General features: G+C 40.6%; 2 protein-coding genes across 3 annotated transcripts in view; one reads left to right on the plus strand and one right to left on the minus strand.

Annotated features, from left to right (window-relative positions):
- The window catches only part of CFAP99 (cilia and flagella associated protein 99), a 118,643-nt gene extending 113,320 nt beyond the window's left edge, over positions 1–5,323 (minus strand). Inside the window, exons 1-2 of one of the 2 annotated variants that reach the window (XM_037898211.2) lie at positions 5,213–5,323; positions 610–737 (exon numbers count right to left, since the gene is read on the minus strand). In XM_037898211.2, the coding sequence (XP_037754139.1) occupies positions 610–729 (120 nt within the window). In that variant the 5' untranslated portion in view covers positions 730–737; positions 5,213–5,323. The remainder of the gene's footprint in view (positions 1–609; positions 738–5,212) is intronic. The other variant, XM_037898212.2, reaches the window with a different exon arrangement.
- Positions 5,324–5,679: 356 nt separating this feature from the next.
- Positions 5,680–20,212, plus strand: part of ZFYVE28 (zinc finger FYVE-type containing 28) — a 285,473-nt gene continuing 270,940 nt past the window's right edge. Inside the window, 1 exon segment of the mRNA XM_043544806.1 lies at positions 5,680–6,211. Within this exon segment, the coding sequence (XP_043400741.1) occupies positions 6,173–6,211 (39 nt within the window). The 5' untranslated portion in view covers positions 5,680–6,172.

A 20,212-nucleotide genomic window follows, 5' to 3' on the forward strand; every position in this document is an offset into this window, starting at 1 on the left:
TCCCATGTCACTTACTCCTGCCCATCTAACTACCGTATCTGTCTAAGGAGGTTATGGTGCCCATTACTGGAGTATCTGAGCACCTCTCAACACTCCTGTAAGCTAGGGAAGTGCTATTTATTCCCATTTTTACAGATCGGGAACTGAGGACAGAGGCTAAGGGACTTACCCAAGGTCACACACAGTCTGTAGAGGATCATGGACTTGAATCTACATCTCCTGAGTGCTAGTACCCTGGACCTCTCATTCCTCTCTCTTCCTCTAGTCCCCCATGACAAACACTGTCAGTTATCAACCTCACTCCCATCCTTGCTCACACAAACAATCCCCCTTTTCACCCACTCTTTCCTATTTCCAGTACCTGCCACCACTGAACCTCCAGGCCACTGTGTCTCATCCAAAGCCTCTCACACCAGTTCCCTGACTCCTGGTGATCACTATAAGAAAGTTGCCCTGGTTTGGGGTTTGAAAATTTGGTCACCCTAGCTATAGGTTAACATTATAAAACATGTAAGAAAATGTAGTGAAATTCAAAATATCACATTAGAGAAAGGACATCTTTATATTTAAAAAAATTCCCATTAAAACTGTGAAATCCACTTACTGTACCTGTAAAACTTTAGCTGACTCATCCAAGAGATGCTCTATGCTCTCATTTTCAGGATTAAATTTGTTAAGCTGCTGGACCACTATTTCAATATATTTTCCAGGGCTAGCCATCTTCACCATACAAAGTCCTATAAATAAAGTAAATCATTAAATTTGTATGGCTCCTTCAATTGCAGCATAATGTATGTTGATAGGCTTGCAGAGACACGCATACTGCAGTATTGTAAATGGGAACATTCAGGTCAAGCATTCAAAATCCCAATTGCTCAACCAGAAAGGCTAACAGAAGGAATGAGCAGACAACATAAGCATCAATAAAATAAATAAGTGACAAATTATGAGGCCTCTTTTATTCTGACAACGTCTCTTTAATGATCATTAGGATAACATTTTCAACTAATTTCAGTAGCAGATTATTGGGTGAAGTATATCTAAAACTTGTATTGGAGAGAAACAGTAACTCTAGCATGCATACTTTATGGGCCAATTTCTGCATTAATTTAACTCACAGAACTTTCCTATTCAGATGTAACTGAAGACAGAACTTTAGTCTTAAATCCAGTCTTAGGGAAAATACTCACAAGATTGCACACTACCCCCTTACTCTGTTCCCTTTCCCACCTGATCCCTAGACTTAAAAGAAGTCTCTGTCCTGAGAACGTTTGTCTGTACATCACCATGCCTGTTTACATTGCCAGGTAAACATAATAATGTTCAGTGAGTAAAGTCATTATCTTGGTCCAGCCATGCGAACCAAAATTATCACCAATTTAATTTTTTCACAGTGAAAATAAAATGTTAAAAAAACCTCCCAAATCTTGTATTTAACATATTCTCATACACTTCTGTTAAAAAAGAATGCTTGATCAAGATTCTAAAAGGCTGTTAGAATACTTCCTACTATAAAGTTTCTGTACCTCACCTTCCAGCACTACTGCATTTCATTATAATTTTCATAACATGTTTAAATACTAATCTCAACCTGTTGAAAGGAAAATGAGTTTGTGTGTGATTATGTTTAATATGGGCATATAGCTAACAGATCTGATCAAAACACAACTGCTAACTAGTAAGACAGTTTCTGAGCAGTTTTATTATTATATACATTTTATAAAGCAATTATATAAAGCTACATCATGTCTTTAAGGGACAGCCTAGAAGTGAGTGGTGCTGCAGAATCATACTGCCACAGAAAAAGCATTAGGAAGAATTCTGCTTCAGGGAAAACACCTCCCAGAACCATCCCGTGTGCAAGAGGAGAATATTCACTTCTATATCCTTTTATGGGGTATAGTTTGCTCCACCCCGAATGCCAAAATTCTTTCAGGCTCTAAAGATTTAGATAAGGGTGCCACGTGGGATAGGTATCTATGTGGTTATTCAGACTGACCCGAGGCTTCCAATCCAACTACCACTGAAGTCAAAGGGAGTCTTTCCATCTGCTGTAATGGGAATTGGTTGGGGCCCTCCCCCTCTGAACATCCTGAGCTTCACACATGCCCAATAAAAATTAAAAAAATTGAAAATAGTTAAATGAAAACCAAGGTATTTGAAGCTCCATAATTAACTGTCAGACCCCCTGATACAGGTACTATGTAAAAGAATAAATTTCTTAACAGCAGCAGTTTGTTGAGTTTGACTATATTTTAACAGGTTTTATTTTAAAAAATGATAATCAGATTGTTTATTCTTGATGCTGGCTTCAGTCAAATAAAACAGAACGAAATTCACAATAAGGTGGAATGGTATTAAAAATTAGGAGTAAAAACCACAAGCTGGTGCCTTCTTATCCTTCTGTTTGCAAAGTAGAATAGGAGATTATATTTTCTAATCCTGAGCTATTAAAAAGTTTTCTGTATCAACAGACATGTTACCTTTCACTACCATATCCAGAATTTCAATTAATAGCCTTAAAAGGTTGCAACCCCATTTACTTCAGTGGAACTACTACACTTTCTTAAATCAGGACCAAATAAGGTTTTTGTGAAATTCAGTAAGATCGAGTAGGTGCTGCTCAAAATGACCCAGATGCTTTTCTCATCTATGTGGCAGAGAAGGAAACAAAACCATGGAAATTGCAAAGAATATGGGGTAAAAAGCTCCACAGAAGGGAAATATGGGTACACCAGAGCATCCCCACTTACCATGTAACTTTCTGCACCCCTAACATTTAATCACACCACTTTATGACCATAATCAACTGGAGTCGGGGTACAACTCCTCTTTGCAGCATGCTTTTGTCTTAGGGTAGCATAACTTTAGATGAAAAAGGCTTTTTTTTAAACATACAAGTGGTATGGATGTACAATAGCAGTTATTATAATGGAAGTTTTGTGTGCTGACTGGTTAAAGGACCAGACCCTACATTTGATATTTTCCTACATATCCTACCATGAATATATTTACTAAGCATGCTCTGTAACATGCTTAGTAAAAATACTATGCCCTTGTATAGCATTTTTTTATCTGATGATCTCACAGTGCATTCTCACAGCTATTAATCCTTACACAACAACCCTCAGGCAAGTCAATTTTATTATCCTCATTTTACAGATAGGTAAACGAAGGGACAGAGTGATTAGGAGTGGTTGTCCAGGGTCACCACAATCAGGGATAAAGGTCAGCAGTCCTACCTCTCAATATTCTGCTCCAAAAAAAAAGACACACACTGTCGAAATATTGTAGTCTGTTCTTTTTTTTTCTATTATATTTATAGACATCTAGTCAGCCACTAGAATTCTGGTTAAACTATACAGTGAACTTGATTTTTTTCCCTTCAGTGATGCACATGATCACACATCTGAACCATTTTTGTCTTATCTCTGTTTTGTCTGTCAAAAGTATACATTTATGGTCATGTATGTAACAGATGCTGTTTGTCTGTGTAAGCCATGTCTACTCGGTGTGGCTAGGCCAACAAGATTGATGACCCTGCTACAGCCTTGGTGAAGATAGTTGAATTAGCTTAGGTGGCAAAGATTAAAGTATTAAGATCCAGAGGTCCCAGCTTTGATCCCTGTTGCCAATGACCCACCCAGGGGCATTGGCATTACAACTGGTGGCCTCTATAGTGAACTGAACTGGTAAGCCTCTAAAGTGCATAACATGCTTGCCTGTCCAGGGAGAGTATGTAAGCTATTATGCCTACTTGGTGTGGCACTTTGTGCCCATCTGGTGGTGGCTACTCCAACTAGACATCTGAGCTTGGTACAGCCACATCTAAGAGAATAGGCTCTTTTAGATCAGGCAGCAGAGGATCATTTATTAAGCTCCAGATGTCCCAAGTTTGATCCCTACTGCTGACTACCCACCCTGGGGTGTAAGCAATTATAACTTCTTTGCCCAGTGATGCCCATTATAGCAGTGGTTCTCAACCTGAGGTCTGCGGACCCTGGCGGGTCTGCAGACCCTGGGAGGTCTGCAGACTATGTATAAGAGATCCGTGAAAGGTTGTTGTTATCATAAAATAGTGGCTGATAACACCTGGGACTCTGCATACTATTTTTCCAAATGGGTCTACACCTCCATACAAAAAGTTTTAGGGGTCTGCAAATGAAAAAAGGTTGAGAACCACTGCACTATAGAATGCTTACATGCTAAACAACCCCAGACAATAATAATGTTTCATGTATTTTATAGTGTTGTAGCTATGTTGGTCCCAGGATCTGAGAGACAAGATAGGTGAGGTACTATCTTTTACTGTTGGTGGAAGGAAGAAGAGCTCTGTGTAGCTCAAAAGCTTGTGTTGCCCATCAACAGAAGTTGGTCCAATAAAAGATCTCATGTATTTTTAGTACTTTTCATCTTGAACGATCCCAAAGTGCTTCAGAAACATGCCTGTGGATATCGTCCTGTCTGTCAATGTTATGCTTGTGGAGTAATTTAAGTACAATTTACTTGTCCTATTTTAGTAATTGTATATTGACAAATTAGTTTAAGTAACTGCATGTATACAACATCCCTTCTCTACCCTCTGTTTATTTGTTTGTCTCTCAGCTTCCATGATAGGGACCATGTCTGGAAATTGCCCAGTACATGGTGAGTGTGACCAGGCAGAAATAAGGATGAAAAGCAGCGACCTCTGAAATGGTAGGGGAGGCCAACAGCAAGTCTAATAAGTTCCACAACAGTGTGGGAGAGGGAAAATTTTAGCAAAGGATACTGAGGCAATGCTCTGTTCTTCTAACCGAACAAATAAAGTAAATCAGCCTTCAATTTCTGCACAGGGAGGGTGGACACAACTTGCCTTTTAAGGTTTCATCAGTGCTTAATTTGCAATGAAAGAGGTGCCAGAGCTCTAGCAATGTTGGGTGTGGGGTTTTTTTGCTAACACTCAGAACTGATGCAGAAGGCCCAGAGGTGCCGGGGCTCAGTCCTGGGAAGCCCTGGCACAAAATAAGCACTGGGTTTCATCCTGAAGACTCTCACACAGTGAACTAAATAGCAGCGAGCCTCAAACAGGGGAATGGCTGGGGCGAGCCCTAAACCGGGGTCCCTCTCGGGCGGGCGAAGGGCTGTGGCGGGACATTTGTATTTGAAGTTGAAGGCTTTGAATCCCTGGCCCAGTAGTAAGGGTCCTAGCGAGGCCCAGCCCCCCACTCACCGCTATGGGAGCCGCAGCAGAATCAGCACAGTCCACCTGGAGCGGAGACTACTTGCCTCTCCAGACAGTGCCCGCAGCGTACAGGCGCGGAAGCCTCTGGGATTTGTAGTCCACTCAGCCGTCCTCATTCGTGTATTCGAATAGTCCAGGGAGGAGTAAAAAACTACAAGACTAAAAGCAAGATGGCGGCAAATGTTTACATACTGTTGCCTAGTAACTGGTGGTCAGCGGGACCCCAGCTGGTGAATTTTTTTAGCCTCAGAAACTGCCTGAAACCCAATTAACCGGGTTGACTATAATAATTATTTACTTAATATTATTAAGTGGAAGCGTTAATTATTGCCCTGCGACAAGACTACAAGTCCCAGCATACAACTCGCCACCCTTATTTTCAGCGGCCCCTTGAGCTATGGCGGCGTGGCATGCTGGGAGTTGTAGTCCTCCCCTTCTGAGCTTGCTGAGGGAGAGGGATCCATGTTACGCAAATGAGCAGCCGAATGGGAGGGGTGAGCGGGGAGGGGGCCCCTCGCGGCCGCCTTCCAATTGGTCCAAGAGCAGAGAGCGCTGGCCAGAGGCAGCGTACAGGGCTTGAGCGGGTCCGCCCGTGCGCAGGCGCATGGTGAGCGCTGCTGCTGGGAGCTGGTAGCGGCGGCGGCGGTGGAATGTTTTGGGGGCTGTCAATGAAGAGAGGCGCCGCCGCCGCCGTTGCTGGCCGGTGCCTGGGCAGGTCAGCCTGAGGGACACTCCTCCACAGCAGGGCAGAGCCTCCCTCGCGGCTCCTAGCCTGACCGGGGCTTGCCAGCCCCGCAGAGCAGCCTGAGGAGGGGACGGGGTTTCGGCAGGTCCCCCCCAGCCGCCTGCGGTGCCGGGGGAGAGGGATCCGCAAAAGCCCCCCCACCCCACCCCACCAGCAGCCGGGGGCGGGAAGCGGCCTGAGAGGCGGAGGCGGCCGCGGGGGCGATGATGAACAGGTTCAGAAAGTGGCTCTACAAGCCCAAGGTAAGTTGCGAGCCGGCTGCATCTCCGGCGCGCCGGCTTTGGTTTGGGGGTGTCCACTGTGGGTCAGCCCTTCCTGCGCGCCGGAGGGCGAGGGAGCCCCCGGTGCCTGTGTGCGCGGCGACGGGCGCGGGAAGCGCCGGCCGGCCGAGGTGCCCTGTAGGATCCCGCGTGTGAGCGGAGTCCTTGGAGGGAGCCTGCCGGGGGTCCCTGCCGCGCTGTGCCCAGCCCGTTCACCTACGAGCTGCTGTGGGCAGAGGAGGGAGCGTGTTATTGTCTAGGTCTTGCCGGGCAGCGTCAGGGAAGGGGTCCGAGGAGGGGGTCTGGCAATGCCTCACTTTGTGGGGCTCACCTGGACGGTGTATGGCGCTCAATAGGGATTTCGGCAGCCCGCCGCCCTCCCAACCTTGCTCGTCTCTCACGGGCATCCCGTGATTCGCTGTATCTTTAACTTGCAGCCGATTAGATCCTTGGCAGTTGAAGAACATGCGGTTTTTTTTTTTTTTAATTATCAGGTAGACCCAGTTTTAAAAGGGAGGCAGTAGAGATCTATAGAGAAATAGGATTTTGTTTTATTTGTGCTGCTGATAGTGATCCACTGTGGTTTCAGAGACAGCAAAAGGGTGCTAAGATTTGCAAGGCACCCGCATTCGAGTGAGCGGTTTCTCTGCGCGTCGGGAGAGCCCTTCAGGCAGCTTATCTGTTCAGGGAGGCGAGATGACAAAGCAGAGCATGTGCTTTATTGTTATTTGGACCTGACAACAAAAGAAGACGAGGGGGAGGCTTTCGGATGCTGTTCTTGGGGGATAGTTGTCTCATTGGAGGTTCCTTACTGTGTTTGTCTTCCTGTGCTGATGCAGAGCTGCTGCTGGTTTAGCTGTGTGAGACTACTACTCTGCCAGTGTAATCTTCACTTTTCACAGTTACTAGGCAGTCCTTTATTCCCTTTGGACTTTTAGTTTCAATTAAACCCATGTAACAGCTGTTTACTGTGTTGCATACAATTCACTCCCAATTTGCGGAGAGAGTAAAACCTTCACATTGTCAAATGTTGCTAATTATATATTTTAATGGAATACTACTAAATATATATAAAGTGAGAACTTCTAAGTAAAGATTTTGTTACATTGTGGTTTGTGGATGGATGTCGTCTTGTTTTGCCTCCCAAAATTAATTAATTAAAATGACATAAAGCAAGATTTGTTTAAACAGTTTACACCAGAATTATCAGAACCTTCTGGGATAGGTAAAGTAATGCTAGGAGAGCAGTATTCTCTTTTGTATGACATTCTTGTCATAAATGAAAGGATGTTACTATTTTGGAACAGCTTACTGATGTCTAAGTGATGAATGGAATGCCCTGATCCTGTAGTTGTGTTTATGTTCTCAAGTACCTAATTTAACTCTTGTAAATGTCACTATATTTTTTTTAAGTTTTAATTTTAATATGGTGTAAAGTCTCATATTAAATCTTTCAGACATGGTTGCTACTTTCATCCAAATAGTCAGAACCAGTCCTTTTGTCATTTTATTGTATATTGGGATGATGCTATAAATAATAGTTTATTTGATTGCTGGTTTTGTAGAATTTCATATATAATTTAATCCTGATTAACACTTTTTGAAAAAGGGATTTTTTTTAACTTAGTGAAATTGGAGACAGGTGGAATCTTCTTTCAGTTGTTTACTTTATAAACTTGATAGCTCTTTGTATTTAGTCACCTTCATAGTTTCCCCCCTTCATAGAGAGCTTGTTTTTTGTGCACACCTTTTATTCAGCAGCAGGAGAGAGAGAAACCATTTTAAAAAAACAGGAAAAGATCTTTGCAAAGCCACAAATTTAGTAGGAGAACTCACTGGTAAATGCAGTAACTGATGCTACTTTTAACTTCCTTTTTGAAACTGATTAGATTTTAAAGTGACAGTGTTCCTTCTAATAGAGAATTCCAGATATGGTGAAACTGATTTACTGTTATCAGTAGTATATGTTTGAATACTATTGTTTCACTTCATTTGAGAGCAAAGGAAATTCTCAAACCTGTGGTGGAAGAGTATTGAGCCTCATAAAATCGGTATTGACATTTCAAATAGAACCATTCCCATTATGTTTTAAAAAGAGCAATTGCCTCCCTTTAATAAAAAAAAGAAAAGAAACAAAGTTACTTTCATCAGAAGGGGTATCACTTTTGTTCATACATGGTTTGCTTGCAAGGATGAAAGTAAGTTTTTTGTTTCAAACAGTTTTGTTCTTTTCACACTAGTGTAATTATATTCAGAATCAGTATTGTTCACTGTAATTGGTAATTGTGAATTCCTCCAGAAACAGCCACTCCTGCAGTAAGTATCCGTTAAAACATTTGTTACTGTAGCATATTTCTTAGAGTAACACAATAGAACTAAATACACAAAGACTTAAATAACAAGTTTGAGTTAGAAATTAAGATGGGAATTTAGGATTAGGGATGCCTGGCACTTTGTCCATCACTTCCTGGGTTATGCTAGCTGCTTTCCCTTTCTATCAGTTCGTCTGGAGTGTCCCCTTAGTAGGTTGGTCTGTCCCACAGTTCATTTTTATATAATTTAGCATGGTGATCTTTGGAGGGTGGGATAGACAGTGCTGGATTTGCACTCTATACATTTCCATCTGTGTCAGAGATATGAGGCATTCTTACACTTCTCAGCTCCAGCCTGCTGCCACCAGCTCCCTCTTCAGTCCTAAAGCTCCTAAAATCTTAAACTTGGATCTTTGCAATAGCAATAAATTTTGCTGACACTACTCTTTTTGGCAATTCTGTTGTTAGCCTTTTAGAGTTAATTAACTTAAGTGTTCAGTTTTGCGCCCCCCCCCCCCCGTTTTTTTTTTAATAGGGTAGTGGTAGAATGCATGGTACTCAGTTTAGACAATCTCTCATCTTTCAAACCTGGGTTCCTAATACTATTCATATATGTTCATTAATGAATATGGCTTAGGATAAATACCAGTAGACATTTGTCCATCTCATAAAACTAATACACAACTTACTTCAAATCAGCACCAATTCTGTAAGAGAAGCCAGGGAATAGGGTAGCACAAGTATTGCACGTCACAAATGAGGTGAATAGATAAAACTATATGGACAAAATAAGTGTAGAACCAGCCTTTACTATACTTACCTCTGACTAGTGCTATCATACAGATGTAAACTTTACTCAATTGACTATAAGAACATTTTTTATAAAAGATGCAGAAAAAAGTAAGTACATACAAACTAAATTAAAAATAAATTTCAGTTAGATGGTGAAAATATCTTTGGAAACATCCAACTACTGTGTGCTGTAGATTTAAGGAGTATTTAAGTAGTTTAAACAATTATATTTGAACTGCATACAGTATTTGCCAACTTTCAGATCACTTTGATTTCAACCTCGTGAGAAATTGAGCATATTATATTAAGAGACCCAGGCAACTAAATGTGGTGGTGGTAGATTTTCACCTATTACACTCACCTGAGATAGACTCATTGCTCCCTCGCAAAGGGGGACCAAACTTGGAGAATCTGGGTGGCATAAAAGTAGGGAGGGCTGCTTCCTTACTGTTCACCTCCCTCATCTGGACCCTGTAGAAATAGGTCTGTGAGGGGACAAAGGAATGGGTTAGCTGCTCTCATCTATGTGGAGATCCCCTAACTGAGCTGATGCTAAGTGGACTAGAAAGATGCAGCATCTTTGGGGAACTGTCTCTTGGCAGTTTCAAAGAGTAAATGTTCCCTGGCAGAGTAATGGTGTTGAAGTGTTTAAAGTTTCCTTGACACTGTACAAAATAGGGTCTCTGTTCTACATAGTTGACTATCTAAATAGAAAATATAAATTGGATATAAAGAGGAGGAAGAAAAGCTAGCATCTTTTTTTGGGTCAAGTTTTTTTTTCTGGTTGGTAGTTAAGTTTCTAGGTTTGAGACAGCATTTTTAGTGATGGGTTAGTACTTGTGGATATTAGGGAAGAACTCAATTTTCAGCAGGGAACTGATCGAGAAGGTAGGCATCTGACATGTCTCAAAATGCCTATCAGCATAGAGGGCACTGAAAGAGGGAAGAAAAGTAGGAGAAAAACATGAAAGGAGGGGTAGTACTGCTGACTTCAGGAATTTAAAATTATGAGATGGGCTCCAAAAATTGTGAGATTTAAAAAATAAATGTCTGCATTTTTATTCTGGTTTTTGAGCTTTTACGGTTCATGTTTTAAAGTTTTTTTTTTTTTTTTTTACAACCATGAAGGCTAGAAACTTAAAAACAAAAAAGAAAGCTGAGGTTCTTGCATAATTGACTTTCTTAAAGACCTAGTATCTGTAATGTAAGAATTGCAAACTTGGGAAGCATTAGGCAGAATTCATTGCGGTAGTGGAGAGGGGAGGGGCAGTAGGAAGAAAAGGACACAGATATAGGTGAGACAGAAAATGGTTGCTGTTTGTATTACAGTAGTCCCCAGTGGCTGCAACCAAGATTTGGGCCCCCACACACACATAGTAAGAGAGAGTCCCATCCCCCAAGACATTACAAGAGGCAAGATAGACAAAGAGTGGGAGTAGAAACAGAGGCACAGAAAAATGAAGTGAGTTGCCCAAGGTCACAAGCAAGTCAGTGGCAGAATCCAGAATAAGATCTGGACCCTCAAGCAGTGTCCTGTTCACTAGACCACACTGTCTCCAATCATGCTGGTTATGGAAGGGGAAGGTAAGAGACCTGTATTTGCTGCAAGTGGGAGGAGAAGGCGTCAAAAAGCATAGTGAAATGGTTTGAGTAGCTAGTGAGGAAGATGATTTTTAGCTGCTGTAGTAAATGGACTGGAGGGGAGTGAGATGGGATGCAGTTTTCAGTTCCTTTGATACAGTAACCATTGTTTTGAATACCATAAATTGTTTCCTAGTTGCTAGTTTCCTGTAAGTCTTATTTTCCCTTTCTGGGACTCCAGATTTGATATGTCAAGGCAGATTTTGTTTTGAGTGTTTTCCCTTCTTTTGGAAGCGAATGCAGACAGGGATTTCAAGCAATTGTATTCTTGAATTGCTGCATGTTGATAGGACAGTAGTTATCCTGTTTACTGTCTTATGTGTTGCAGGCTTCCAGCCTTTGCTGCTGCCTTTTTAAAAAAGTGATGGCTTCTTCTTTTAGATAAGAGTGTTTCTCACCTGTGACTGAAATGTGTGTATACACGTAATGGAAAAAATACCTTATCAGTTCAGTTCACTTCTTATCTTGTACTGACAGAACATTCCACATGTGTTAGGTCAGAGGCTATTTCACAAGTGGTATCAAGAGGTTAGTGGAAAGTTGGGCCTTTAAAGAGTTTTTTGTAGTTTCAAAACTAGCTTTAAATCAGTGATGATATCAAAAGCATTCAGAAAATAAGTTAAAGGTGAACTGGAAATGAATCACTTATTCTTTTGTATGGCTGTTGTTTTAGACTTGTGAAAGTGAAATACAGGTCTACTGGTGCTAAACCTGCAAATAGGAGCAGATAAGATAATTATAAATATATTAATAATCTTGTATTGTTAGATTTAAAATAGGGCATTAAGTTAATTTATTCAGTAGATAAATATTTAGAAATTGGTGTAAGCAAGAAGGACCATATGAGAAATATGTGTTAGAGATGTACTCAAAGTAACACACACAAACAAAAAAATGCAGGAGTATAGACTCGGATGGTTTGGTCATGTAAAGGGCAGTCCTGACAACTCTGTGGGTAAGAGAGTCCAACAGAACAAGATTAAAGGCAAAAAGACGGAGGCTGAAGTGTTGGGATGTCATAAAGGAAGATATGTTAGCATGTAGTGTGTTTGAGGACATTGGATTGACCAGATCATTTTGGAGGGAGAAATCTTATAGAGCAAACTCCATTTGATGGGCTTAATGCCAGGAGAAGGAATAAAAACAGAATTTCTAAACATTTCTTCTTCATGTGAAAACAGATTTTTCTAGCTTGTTACAGGTGGAATTTTTCACACAAAACCTGTCTGTGCCAAAAATAAAAATAAAAATGCAGATTTGGGTTCAACTGAAACAATTAGTAAATTTGGGTAAATTTTTGGCAAATTTTGATTAAAAAACGTTTCTGGAATACAAAATATGTTTCAGTGTTTTCCAAAACACAATATTTTGACTTTTTCTTCTTCTTCTTCAGGAAAATGTTTTATTTTGGCATTTCCCTCAATCTTATTTAAACAAACATTAAAGAGACACTGAAAGTGAAACAAAACATTTAGTTTGAGTCAAACCAAACAGTTTGACTCCATAATGATTTTTCTTGTGCTCTTTCAGTTCAGCTTGTGAACAGACAAATCAGTTGCATAGTTCTAACGACAAATTATGGCAAGTTCAGAGTTGAAAGCTTGGAATATTCAGCTAGGGTGCAATCTGATTGAAAAAGAGGTAAAAAGTATAATACAAATTTACGTGGACCCTTAAGTAATCTTTCTCTCTTTTTTTTTTTTTTTTTTTTAAGGGTGTCACCTGAACAGTTTTTTTTCCTAGGCCATAGGATGAGTAAATAAAACTTTTGTAATTAAGTTTGGTCATGAAAAATCATGAAAAGAAAGTTTGTGATCATGAAGAAATTTGTTTTATATAACTGTGAAGTTGGCTGAATAAAATAAATAAATGAAGCTTTTCAAAGAATATCTCTCACTGAGAATAGTACAACCAATTTACATAATTACTTGTGAAGCAGAAAGCATCCTATTGTAACTTTTCTGCCCATCAGAGGTGGCAGCAACAAGGGCCGGGTTCAGTATCTAGGGGTTCCATTCCAATAACAAAATGCAAAACCGGCTCGAGCCCCCACCCTGTGACTTGGGACAAATATATATCACCCCCACTGGGTGCTTCTAAGAGGCAATACTTCCCCTGTTGCAAGCACAGAGTCTGAGCGTCGCAAAAGCCTTTTAATAATGGAGAGAAACAATGTGGCATTATGTTGGGGAAACACCAACAGGATTCATAACACAACCCGTGAGCAAAAAACCCACCCTAAGGAAATTGGGGCATGTCCTTTCCCTTTCCTTTCCCAAAAGTCACCCAAAGTCCCAAAAGTCTCTGTCCCTGGTCAGTGCAGCGTCAGAGTTCGAAAGTTTATCTGCAGAGTTTTACCTCCCAATGTGGGTGGAGATGGGTGGTTACTGGGCACCTTACGTGGTCCAAAGCTGATTGTCCCACCTCTCCGTGGGGCTCTGCTCTGTTCCACTCCACCAGCGATCCAACAAATAGCTCTGCTCTGCCAGCTGCCCTCATGAGCTGCTCCAGCCGTCCCACAAACTGCTTCGCTCCACCAGCTGCTCTGCTCTGCCAGCCGTCCCATGAGCCATTCCAGCCATCCCATGAACTGCTCCACAATATATCTTCAGGCCCCCCCACTACTTAACACAACACTCAGTGATTTCAGCTTGTAGTAGGGGAGCCTCAGAGCTAGTACACCATGGACCCAAAGTGAATTCAGCTTAGCAGCCTGTAACTAGACTCCTAATGGAATCAAAATTAGCTCTGATATTCCACAGTGGAGAAAGAAGGAAGTGCAATTAGCATGTAAGGCCCTCACCAGGGGGCCCATACCACCAGGTATGACTTAAATTTTTTTTTCCAGTCCCCAGCCTCTCTTAATTCACTAAATTTTGGAACCCATGTCTCTTGCCTAGCGAGTGCTAGTTAGTTAATGGCGAGTCCCTCCATCATAACAAAAGGCCAAGTACAGTTCCACTGTCCCTGATTCACATAATCAGGATAATAACAGTTTATTCTTCCTGCCCCAATAACAGAGAAACTAGGGATCCCACAGCAGCCAAAGTGACCATTTGGGCAACTATGGGCTCATGCTAGGCGGGGTGGGTGTGCCTATGCAAAGGAGATCAGCCCCTGAAGTTCTTTTCCACAACTTGCTACAACTCACCACCAGATGTCAGGGTGGAGCTCATCCTGACTCTGCTTACACTATGTAAAATTATGGGCTTTAGAATGTTCAGCCATCTGATTTATAATGTGCACATTAAAAGAAGAAATGAGACTGGACTCAAGCTCGGAGCAGAATAGCTGTTTGGTTGAGAAATCCTGAGTAGCTGAATTAATCTTCAGTTTGGACAAAAAACACCTATTCTGTAGCTCTAGCACATCAGAGCTCTAGCATAGATTTGTCAACTATAGATAGTCAACTGTACTGCAATCATTCAAACCTACCTTGCCTCAAAAACAAAATAATCCAACCAAATAACATGGCCACCAAATCAAACTAACAAAAGTCCAAGCAGGTATTGCGATTGACTTGTGAGTCAAAGCGTCCACTCATAACTAACCAGTGGTCTGGTCTTCCAAAAACATCAGTGAAAGCCATATTTCACCCATTTTTTTTCTAGCCTGTTTCTTTTTCACTTTGTCTGTTTAAAAACAGGATAAGTGCATGCCCTTCACATCAAAACTAAAACTAAAATTAACCTTTTCCTTTTCATAAAAAAGTTGTTCTAAAAATAAACACTAATATTTTAACTCAGAAAAGAAATTCTAATAAAGTTTAACAAATTTATTTGAGCATAAGCTAGCTCACAAAAGCTTATGCTCAAATAAATTTGCTAGTCTCTAAGGTGCCACAAGTACTCCTTTTCTTTTTGCGGATACAGACTAACACGGCTGCTACTCTGAAACCTAATGTTTGACTGTCTGTCTTGCAGAATGACTCAACCACAGTTTCAGAATAAACACTTGTTTTTGATTTCTTGTTCGTAACCAAGATAATGTGCAAACATGACTGGGAAACAAACCTCGTTGTCCCCAGTTTGATAGTGCAGAGTATTCACTGATTTGCTTCTTGTTTTTTTGCAATTGGGTGTTTTGGGGAAGAATTTTCTGTTGACTTTTAAGGTGCCATATTCTGTTTTTTCCAAAAAAGTTCTGTCACAGGTACCAGTACAAAATTCACTATTTGCAAAAACGAGGACTCCTTGTGATACCTTAGAGACTAACAAATTTATTTGGTCATAAACTTTCGTGGGCTATAAGACGGCTACCCCCTGAAACCTATTATGTATTTGGTATTCAGAGACGGAGAATGAAGTTCCACAATTAGACTCAAACTGGAAATGCTGCTAATGGAATGTAGCTCTTAATCTTTTATTTTTGTGTGACATCTTTGAGTGAATGTAGTGTTTGTGAACAGTGCCAGACTGACATCCCTGGACAATAAAGTCTACTTATCTGCAGATCTGGTACAGCCTGGGTCTATCAATGTACTTCATCTACATCTGGTCGGAAAATGGAACTTTACCCTTTGGGAAATTCTGACACTGACATTTTGTTTTTGGTCCCAAATTGGGGCTAAAAATCAATCTCAAAATATTTTGTGAAAGGAAATATTTAATTTCAGAAACATCAAAACAGCATATTAAAAAAACCCCTCTTTGGTAATGTCAGCATTATAATACTAAAATGTAAGTATAGCAGAAGAAACAAAGTCAGAATGTAACAATAGAATGCTAACTTCATTTCAATTTTGAATAGTCTCAGAAATGTTTCCAGTAAATTTTGTTGAAATTGACACATTACCACAAAAATGTAGATACTGATGAAACAGCATTTTCCTATGTGAAAAATGTACCATTAAATTTTTGACCAGCTTTATCTTAAATTCTATTCTGTCTATGGGATTAGAGGATAACAACGTTTGTGGTCTCTGCTAATCCCTTGAACCATCCTGTCACCTTTCTTCTGGTGTATTCTGAAGCTGTACTGTATATATTTATTTGGTAGAACTCTCGGATGCCTTTTAGATTCTGATTCCATGGGATTTAACAGGTTAGCACTAATTTCCCTCTTGAATAGCATAAGAGACTCATCAGCAAAAATGTCTGGTCTGGAAGGGTACACTTACTAACTTTTTTTGAAGACCAAGGATGGATGTATAGTTTCAACAATCACATTCTGTTTGGTGCCAGAGGAATCTTTTGAATTGTAATTGTAGAGCAGGAATTTTGAAAGCGGGTATCTGCCTCTGCTTATAATAGAGGGAAATAGCCTGTGCAATATAAGTAGATTAGCTTTTAAAAAATTTAACTGACTTAAGTTGTGGAAATTTCAGATAAAATTTGTAAGAATAGTGAGTGTTTTGGCTCTTATGTTCACAGTTTGAACAGATAATGAAATGGCTGTGTGTTAACTGATTATACATCCTTGCTGTTAACAGATGCACAGAGAACAAGAGGATTGGGGTTGGGGAGCAGAGCAGCTGGAGCTGCTGACTCCTTTCTCTAAGGCTATGGCTACACTGGCACTTTACAGCGCTGCAACTTCCTTGCTCAGGGGTGTGGAAAAACACCCCCCTGAGCACAGCAAGTTACAGCGCTGTAAAACGCCAGTGTAAACAGTGCCCCAGGGCTGGGAGCCATGCTCCTAGCACTCTAAGCTAATCCCCTTGTGGAGGTGGAGTACCAGGAGCGCTGGGAGAGCTCTCCCCTAGTGCTGGCGCATGACTATACTGGCACTTGAAAGTGTTGCCGTGGGAGCGCTCCCACGGCAACACTTACAAGTTTTGAGTGTAGCTGTGCCCTAAAGAAGTGGACAAGTCTGGGAATAGACTGGCCTGGAAGATGCTGGGGTGTGGTGTGTGTGTGTGTTTTTTTTTTTTTTTTTTTTTTTTTTTTTTTAGAGGGAGGGAGAAGAAACCGACTCAGATGCCGCTATTTCCCACTCCCATTCTGGAAAGGAAGCAATCTGGTACAAGCATCCCCACAGCTCTTTTTAGGAGGAGGAGGACAGTCAGTAATTGCAATGACCCAGGCGATACGTCTGTCTTCAGTATGCAGTAGAAGAGACAGGAATGAATCTAATTGGATGGTTGAATATGGTTGAGACACATGGCCAGAAAGGGTTAAGCCAAATGACCCCAATTCAACCCTCAAAGACATATGGGGAGATAATTTTTGTGTATTTACATATATATGGGTAGAAGTCATCAAAGTAATCAACAGTCCCTGTCTATGCTGTGATCTCTTAATTCAGAGATCAAAAGAACATCCTAGCATTTAAATGAACTGTAAACATAAGATATTGCTGTATTCAACTCTTTTTGAAATGTATAGCTGATCATCTGTGAATGGTGAAAAACAGGCAATTGCCTTACATTAATTTGTGTAGCTAAGTATTGGTGATGGACCTACTTCAGAGGTGCCCTGATTACCTATTGTAAACCAAGGGACTCCAACCTGTCAAAGAAGGCTTGAAATTGTATAAAAGATCCTTGAGTCCTGATCCTGTCATCTCAGATCTGCTTGAGGTTTCATGCAGGGGAAGCCTAGGCCACAACGACTGAGATCTCAGTTCTGATTTGACTGGTCTGAAATATAAACATTGGACTATAACCTTTGAACTATTTCTGAAAGAACTTTGCATGTACAAAGCTCACCATCTCTGCTATAAATCTGAACCTCAGTGAATTGAACTCATGTCTGTATGTTTATTGATCTTTTAACCATACTCTTTTTTTTTTCTTTTTTTAATAAATTTTAGTTTAGTTAATAACATGCTTATGGCCAATATTTGGTAAAGGTCTGGAATATTTATTAACCTGGGAGGTAGTGTGTCTGATCCTTTGGGATTGGTAGAATCTTTTCTTTTATATGGTGAATAAGATTTTCATTAATTCTCCATCATATCTGACTTGAGTAAGTAGGTGGAGGCCTGAGGCTGGGTTACATTAAGGGAACTGTGTTTTGGACTTCTGAGTAGCCAGTAAGGTATAACAGAAGCTGTTTAGTGCTGGCTTGGTAAATCTAAGTCCTGTACTGGAATATCCACCAGCTTTGGGGATTGTCTGCCCCATTCTTCGCAGTTCACCGTAACTGACTGACCTCAGCTGTCTCCCCCAGGACCCCGGTCACATGGATGAGTGCATGCTTAGGTGGATCAGAATGAGAGGGGCTCAATTAAAAAAAAAATGGGGTGGGGGGGAAGAGAGAGAGAGGAAAGGATGTGGAGAGGGGGAGAAAGGAGGAGCATGTTTCCTCTAATGCAGAAACATAAATATGGAGTGAAGCTAGGAATGGTATAGAGCACAAGAGACAGAGTAATTATTCTTTACAGGTTATTAAATAGAAAGTTGATTGGCAATGGTATAACTAAATATAGTACACAAGTGTTTAAAAATGCACAGCAATGGCCTCCCGGGAGTGTGTTGGTAAAAGTAGTTCTTTCACCTAGACTAGCCTGCTTAGTCCTGGGGCTAGTAGGTGCTGAGAACACTTCAAGTTCCAGTTTCTAGTAAATCACAGAGAATCTATTGCTTGTGTAGGAAATTAAAGCAGCAGAGCTTGATGCACACAGGATCTTTGAGATAAAAATGATTCTTCATGAATCATTGATAGAGGTTTTGTAGGTCTTCCAAAGTGATAAGATATCTTCTCACATTTAACCCATGGTGGAAGGGGGCTAGAATGAATACAACTGCAAATGAAGTATTGAAATGATTAGCTGAGCAGTATTCCAGGGCCTTTTTAATTGTTGTATTTACTTTATCAATTGATTTGTTACATTTACAATTAGTATTCTGTTTTGTGTGTAGATGCTGTATAACCGAGATTAACAGTGCTAGTAAGAGTTGATTCTAGTGTGCATGTTCTATATGTAATATACCAGAACAGATGATGCACCAGTAAGGATGTGCAGTTAAAATAAACTGCTGGTAAATTCAAAAGGTCTTATATAACTACTCATAATCCTCCATAGTGCCTTTATTCCAAGATCATAGATCATTTTACAAACACTTAATAAATTTAGCCTCACAGCAGGTAAGTTTGTGTGGTTTTTTTTTTTTTTTTGAGCGTTACCTTAATTAGGAAGATAAAACTGAGCAACGGAGGCAGAGAGAGGTTAAATGGCATGCCAAGGTCATAAATGAAGGATTTAGCAGAAATGGTAATGTAATCAATGCACGTTTCTCATTCCCTGTCGTCTGCCAAAACTGCAACACTGTCCTTCTCCTTTAGCAAAGTTAATTTGGAAATGTTAAACATATATAATTTCTGTTCCCATTTTTGCTGTGAAATTTTAGTTTAATATTTCATGGTTTTACATTTAGCAAAATAAAAACCCTATGCTATATATGTGTCAAGAAAAACTAATAACAGAAAATAGATGTACAAGCAACAAGTCCAGGTTAAAGTTTTTGCAGGAACCATAGCTTTTTTGCTTTGCTTGCTTGTTTTAATTTTAACTGTGCAACCTTAACATTGTACTAATCTAGCATTTTGTTTTTAATTTCCTCCTTCATGGTAAAAGGAGGAGGAAAGTTGCTTGTGTGTGTTAATATTAAATAATTCCAGTTAGTCTGAAGTTTACACGACATTAATCATTTTTAATAATCTCATTATATCTTATTAGCGCATTTTTAGGGGTGCTTTTACCAATTACCTGTGGTCCATATGGCTTCCCCATGCCAGAGCAGTTAGTATGTATTTTTTTAAAATTCCTAAAATCACCAGACTACAACTATCCATTAAAACAGATGTTAACAACAAAGGCTACTTAACTTCTGTGACAATCTTTGGTACCCTCTTTAGCAGTGCATGTATCTGAATCCATGAAGAGATCTCCTGAGCATCTACAGTTAACAGTACTTACAAGCTGGACCTCCAAGCTTCCGTTGATTTAGCTTTTAGCACAGGAATGCTCCTTGGTAGTGAAAATACTAGGTTCTCTTTCCTTCTCTTTTCTGAAGTTTTTCTCCCCTTCCCATCTTCTACTAGTACAGCGGTTCTCAAACTTTAGCAACCCGAGGACCCCCATTTTGCTTTAAATTTTTTAAGGGACCCCCAAACCCCCCTGCTTAGGTCCAGGCCCTGCCCCCATTCCACCCCTTCTCCCAAGGTCCCACCTCTTCCCACACCCCCGCTCACTCCATCCCCGCTTCCCTCTGCTCGCTATCCCCCACCCTCACTCCTTTCACCAGGCTGGGGCAGGGGGTGTGGGATCTGGGAGGGAATTTGGATGCGGGAGG

Source organism: Chelonia mydas, chromosome 4, assembly GCF_015237465.2.
Source record: "Chelonia mydas isolate rCheMyd1 chromosome 4, rCheMyd1.pri.v2, whole genome shotgun sequence".
Taxonomy (NCBI): Eukaryota; Metazoa; Chordata; order Testudines; family Cheloniidae; genus Chelonia; species Chelonia mydas.